Here is a 6,895-nt window from a genome sequence, read left to right as displayed (position 1 = left end):
ATATATAAAATATATATAAAATATATATAAAATATATAAAATATCTGATCGAGATGAAAGAGTGCGACGCTACTTATATCGCAATAAAGATCGCACGTGTATTATTTGTGGAATCGATATACATATCGAGATTCAAGAATGAAAATATTAATTAGTGACATTTTCACGTATCCTTTTACAAATTGGACGCAATATACAGGGAGTTGATTATTTCTTCAAAATAGAAGATTACAAAAAAGCGAATTTACTAGAATATTTACAATTGTATGACAATATGTACAATTGGTGACAAATGAATTTTCGCTCACTTTTTTGCTCACTTTTGTAATTTTTTTCATCTCGTTTCCAGAGCTGCATTCAAAAACACTACTCGAATACCTCTGAGTATTATTTTATTCTTGTTTAAACATTCGATGAAAAACAAGAATAAAATGATACTCAAAGGTACACGAGCAGTGTTTTCGAACGCAGCCCACGGGATCGATTATGTTCGAATAAATATATTCGAGATAAAAATAACAAAAGAGCAAATTCACTAGGAGTTGGCTAATGAAATTATAAATATTCTAGTGAATTTGCTCATTTTTGTAATTTTAATCTCATTTCAAGATACACAATCGACCCTGAAATTGCGTATTATGGAATACATATTATAGAATTATTCGCAATGGATTTCAATCGGAATTATTCAATTACTACTTAAATTTGTATTGTGTTTTTAGGGAAAACAAAATAATTTCGATCCATTTTGACTTCTTCTATAAATATCCTGATCGAGGAATACGATATTGGCCAAATATCGGAAGTTCTCGCTTTGCAACCGCTTTTTCGCATGAAAATTGCGTTATCAATCTTTACTAAATGTTTGTATACTCTATTTGCATGAGATTTGCACGCTATACAGCCATTACGTTCAACTTACGGAAATTTTATGGTCAAATAGCAATATGAGCTCATCTCAATACGAAAAACTCTAAACATTTATTGTAACAAGAGGCTGCCCGTTAATTTTTTTGTATGCTACAAAAAGTATTATTGAATCAGCGATTTTTCTCATAAATTTTACTCGGAGAATCGCTCTATAATCAAAATTTTTCTTCTGTTTTATAAGCGAGTCAAAATATAACATTTCGTTATAGTCTTACTGTTCGCGCGAGTTTAATATTATTGTTAAAAAATTGCTAATACAATTCTCTAATTTACAAAAAAAATCAAAATCATTTATACATCATCCGCTCTGTGCGGATGATGCTCTTTGATGACGCTCTTTGCATTTTACATCAAACAACTTAAGATCCACAAGGAATAAACCTGTTTGACCCAATTACATTTCTCACATTCTTCTTTCTTTAATGCACTTGTAGTATAAATATTTACAAATACTCGCAAAAGTTTGCGCTTGCAAAATGCAACCGTCCCGTTTTAGATACGGAAAGTGTGAAAGGAGAATCGAAACCGAGCAAATCTAAGAGCAATATTCGCAAGCGGTATTTCTTATTGAAAAAATTCCAGACAAATTAAGTAAAGGAGACCATATTCATTCAAAGTAGGTCTTAAGCAGTGCTTAATATTTTAAATGTTACAATTTCCAGTTCAAACAGGAGAAACTCGCAGGAAAAACTATCGTTTGCGCGTATACGCGCTGGAAATCGAGGAGTCGTTCGCCAAGAGACCAAGATACCTTCCGCGCGTTTTTGATCTTTCCGGAGCAATCTGTCCTTCCTCGATACATCGATGAGAGACGAGAGGGGACTAGGTGATAGGACGTTATCACTTGCTCCGATAATGGAACCGATAACGAACTGGTGACCCGATTTTCCGTATTCCGACAGGAAGATTCCGCGCTTCGTTATCCGGCTTACCCCTTTATCGCCGTGCATCGTCGCCGTCTGCTGTTATGTGTCACGAGTATCGTACTCCAGCCGGAAGACCCGAGGGTGTACCGCCGGATATAGGTAGCGCGGCACTGATATTAAAACTAGGGTAGCGACGATGCGTCCGCTGCCGCCGTGAGCTCCCTTATCACTTCGTCACGTAACTCGTATCCCACGGAAAGAGGAGGCGAAAGTGGAGGAAGAAGATGAGCGGGCGAGGGTGGGCCCGCGAGACTCGTCCGAAGTCCTCCTTATTTGAGGGAATCTCTTATCCGCCACGCTGCCCACGATCGCGCTCGAATTATCGATTCGAACGTGAAAACCCGCCCGCCGGCGCCGTCTTCGTTTTCGTCGTCGGTCGGTCGTCGTCGTCGTCGTCGTCGTCGTCGTCGTCGTCGTCGTCGTCGTCGTCGTCGTCGTCGTCGTCGTCGTCGTCGTCGTCGTCGTCGTCGTCGTCGTCGTCGTCGTCGTCGTCGTCGTCGTCGTCACCACAGCGATGATCCCTCGTGTCCGCGTATGATCGCGCGTATCCCACCGGGATCAACCGGGCATCCCGGTGTCACGCACACGTATTTACGCCCCGCGGCTGCGACTCGGCCGTCCCCCTCACTGTCGCCGTCACGGCCTGGCCTCGCCGTCTCGGCGCACGATCGTGCGTGTGTGTATCACCTACGTATCTCTCTCCCTCTCACCTCTCCCATTTGCTTCCGCTCTCTCTTCCTGACGTACACTGAGTTCGTTCTCTCTTCTTCTCTCTTCTTCCAACCTTGCATCCCCTCCTCGTTCCTTCAACGCGCGAACGACACGCCGTGGCGCCGCATCCTCGTCCTCGCCCTTCCTCCTACCCCCGCAACCCTTCAGTTCCTTTACTATATTAGCGCTTGCCCGGGGTGGCTGCTCACCATCCTCGCGCGATTAAATGTCACCATTGATCCCATTGTTTTTTATCGATATTTTTAAGGCACATCAATTAGTGATCGCCACGTACGGCTCAATTATTATTATTACAATCTTGAATGACTTTTACTAATTAATTTAATTTAATTCAAATTGCTTATCTGTATTGAGATGACATCATAACATTATTTGAGAGCGATTCGTTGGTGCTTGAAAGAAAATTCGGGAAATTGCGCCCTCGATTTTGATCCGCATCTACACGTTTCGTTCCCCTTTCGTTCAACCCCTCGTCCATTCCGACAATGCACCATCGACGATGACGTCGAGACGCTTGCGCGTGATACGTCATCGGTTCATCCCTCCGCACCCTCGTGATCGTTCATTGCACTTGCTCACTTGGAGGAGGAAGTGGGGGAGCAGAGATGGAATCGATGTTATTTTTTAGATATCGATTTAGATATCGAGAATAAAAAATTGCTATAATTTCAACTTACTAAATTTTCTTCGTAATTAATAACGAATTAAACACATTAGTGCATATATAATATAGTTACTAATTTAATTTGTAAAAGTAAAATGCAAATATTTTGAATTATAAAATAGATTTTATTTAATAATATAATGAAATATATTGAGGATTTCATGGTTTAATCCATTCTTATATTTATATTAAATACATATTTTTATATCAATTTGTGGCTTTAATATGCACTAGTGCGCTCAATCGAATTCGCTATTAGATTAATATATATTTGATATTTTGGCATTCTTCAGCGATTATCATCCGAAAGAAAAGACAGCGATTGCATGTTCTTATTTTCATTATTAAATTAGGTGATTCATACTTTTGAATTTTGATTAATATCAACTAATAATTTATAATCTGTGATCGAGGACGTTCGTTGCCCCCGAGATTGCAAAGTCGTTCAACCTCTTCGTGAAAGAGCCGCGGCTAAAATTATCTGGGATGGCGATATAGCTCGGTATTATTGAACCATAGACTATATCCGGTCTAGCATTGGCGCCAAATATAGCGAGATATCCGACATTGCGACTTGCGATATATGTTGCTTGTTGGAGCTTCGATTAACTCGACAAAGAAATATTTTGAGTGAAACTCGCTTCGCGCGGCGAATTGAATCAAAATGGTTTTATGTATAAAATCTGATCAGATTTTTCACGATTTGGATAATTTTATCCTGTCGATTATTCCAACAATATTTATATTTAATTATAAAGCTATGAAATTCATAGTAGGATCCATATTTTTAAGATACATAAATATATTTTAAAATTATTAAAATAATTTTCTGTGTAAAATCTGATGAAATTTTCACGATTTGAATCACTTTTACTTTACAGTGTCAATACTTCATTAATGTCTATATTTAATTATAGAGTGAGGGATAAAATCCATAATAGGATCGTGCAGAATATATAAATATATCTTAATTTCTTACAGGTAAAGGACAAATTTTATCCATAATTTTTTTTATGAATAACTAGCTTATTACATGGGGTTCTGATGAAACTTTACGGAATAACCACCACTGTTGGGATCCTTCTCCAATTCAAAGTTATTCGTAGAAAGGCCGAAAGGTTTTAAAACCATGTTTCCTAGATCCTTTAATTTACCCAACATTTCTGCTTTTAGTTTCTCGTTTCTTTCATTAATTAATGGAGGTAACCTCTAAAAAAACAAGAAATTGTAATATTAATAAATTACAAAAATATAATTTTGATTTTTAAATGTATTCTTAACTTTTAAACTTTTAAATTTTGGCGCACAATTTTAATATTCACAAGTAATTCACTATAATATTTACCATTGAAATTGCTATTTTTAACATTTAAGTAAAAATTGAGCTTTAAAGAAAAGAAATTTATTTATCTCATTTTTTAAGAGATAAAGGAATAAAATTAATTTATTGTAAAATAAAGACAAATTAAATAAAAAATTCTTATATGTATCATATAAAATACATAGTCACTCTTTTTTTGTAATTATTACTTGAATGTATTAAAACTCTAAACGCGTTTTCTTAAAAAGTTGATTTTTATTATAAACCGCGTTATAGAAAAAATTCATACTTTGAATAAATAATAATTATATATTACCCTGACAGCATGATTAGCTTCTGTGTGACTAGAATCAAATGTTAATACTTTCTTGTAGTCTTCTAATGCCTCATCCAATTTTTCCGTCTCTTCATACAACTGTGCTCTTCTTATATATGCCTTTACATAACTTGAATTTAATTCAATGGCTTTGATACAATCAGATATCGCTGAATCCTTCTCTGTCTGAAAACAATAACTTCTTAATAACAGCTACAAAATACATAAACAATATTAATCAATGAATGCATCTTTGACAATCACCTGACATTTTGCTTTTGCTGCTGCTCTATTTGCATACAATATAGATCTTTCTTTGATGTATACTAAAGGACAAGTTTGCAATCCTTGTGTGTATTGCGATATCGCTCGTACATATTCACCATTTTTAAAAAGTTCGTTGCCTGCCTGTTTTAGAGTCTCTGCTTCACTTTTCAATGCCTGCAAAAGTAGATGAATTGCAACATACAGAAAATAGTACTAGAAGGACTCTTTTCAGAAACACAGATGTAACACAGTGAAGCTGATTATGTTACATTCTTGTCAATGTTAACCCTACAACAGCATACTTATTAACATCTTAGAGTAATACATGAATCATTTGTGTCAGATCTGATTTTGAAGTTCTTAAAGTGCTCGAAAAATTCTGTAAAAATTCAATGTACACGTTTTTTAAAGTCTCCACTATATTACTCTATTATGTAAAAAAAAATTGAAAAAAAATTTGGAAAGTTGTAAATATTACGCAAGTATATGAAAAATAAAAACTGTTTGAAATGGCATGAATACGAATGACCCATGTATGCCATTGGAGAGTTAAACAAAGATGGGTTAAACAAAGATGCTTTCCATTTCGTGACACAAATCAATGTACAAATCTCTATCTTTGTTACTCATTAAAAGAAATATCAAGAAAGATAAAATGATATTAGTGTCACTAAATGAAAAGATGATGAATGAAGATGATCACTCTGTTACACTGTCTCTTGTTAAAAAGCAAAGAAGGAGAGATTGCAAGAGAAATATTTTTAAAAATATCATGGACATACTTCTTGCTCACTTTCTGTGAGTAATAGATCTCTATCCTTAAGGAGCTCCTCGTCTACATCCTCCTCTATATTTTGTACATTATCATTACTATCCTCCTTGCATTCCTTATTTACGATGTCCCATGGATCGCCCTTCGCTCGCGCGTTCATATCGGAAGAATTGTCCACTCGGATGCAAGAACTTTCTAGATCTTTGGTGAGTTCTTCTATGACCTCTTCGTTGGACTGTAACCTCTGCGATTTGTCTTCCGAACTCGCCATCGTTTGGTGAGTCACCGTTAAATGAAATGAATTTTACGGAAATGAGAATAGATATGTCAATGCGTAAGGTATCAATGAATGTGTACACGCAAATCAGCTGTGCGACGAAAATAACCTGAAATTGATCTTTGAATAAAAAAGAAGATGCATACACACACGCGGCGCTTTGACGTTTGCCCGAAGTGTCTCTCCTAGCGAATGATAGATCGCGCTTATCGTTCGATTTCCAGCCAACTTCGCTCAGCTGCTTTTCGTTTTTCGTAGCTGCACTTTCTGCACTTGAAACGACAGATCTATCGATGCGCTCAACTATATTTAACTTTGATATCTCTTTTATAATTAAATAATGAATATGTACCTATTTCATTTTAAGTACACACTATAATAAGTGTATAAAAATAATCACAAAGGCCTGAAATAAGATCAAACTTGAATAATAATTAGTTTATTATAAGTACAATTATCTACTATTAAATAATTAATAGGTAATTATTTAAGTAAAAAATAAATCAACAAATTAATAACTTTTAACTTAATTAAATTAATTTTTTTCAAATGAGTTAATTACTAATTGCACTATATTTTGTAAAACATTATTTTAACTTGCAAACTTGGTTTTTATAAATTAAAATCTTTTTTGTCTTTAAACGTCAATATTCTTTTTTCTATAAAATTTTAAACATTAAATTTTTAAAA

At 35.3% G+C, this 6,895-nt stretch overlaps 1 protein-coding gene across 1 annotated transcript; it reads right to left on the bottom strand.

The window, feature by feature from the left end:
• Nucleotides 1–4,137: 4,137 nt before the first annotated feature.
• On the bottom strand, nucleotides 4,138–6,199 carry LOC105626804 (tetratricopeptide repeat protein 1). The gene is made up of 4 exons (XM_012208104.1): nucleotides 5,939–6,199; nucleotides 5,154–5,330; nucleotides 4,890–5,075; nucleotides 4,138–4,461 (listed from the first exon to the last, which is right to left on the bottom strand). The coding sequence occupies exons 1-4, from the start codon at nucleotides 6,197–6,199 to the stop codon at nucleotides 4,282–4,284; spliced, it is 804 nt and encodes a 267-aa protein (XP_012063494.1). The 3' UTR covers nucleotides 4,138–4,281.
• Between the last annotated feature and the right edge of the window lie 696 nt (nucleotides 6,200–6,895).

This window comes from Atta cephalotes (assembly GCF_000143395.1).
Source record: "Atta cephalotes unplaced genomic scaffold scaffold00001, whole genome shotgun sequence".
In the NCBI taxonomy this organism is placed as follows: domain Eukaryota; kingdom Metazoa; phylum Arthropoda; class Insecta; order Hymenoptera; family Formicidae; genus Atta; species Atta cephalotes.
The sequence above is the reverse complement of the archived record's forward strand: the minus strand, read 5'-3'. Positions and strand labels throughout refer to the sequence as shown.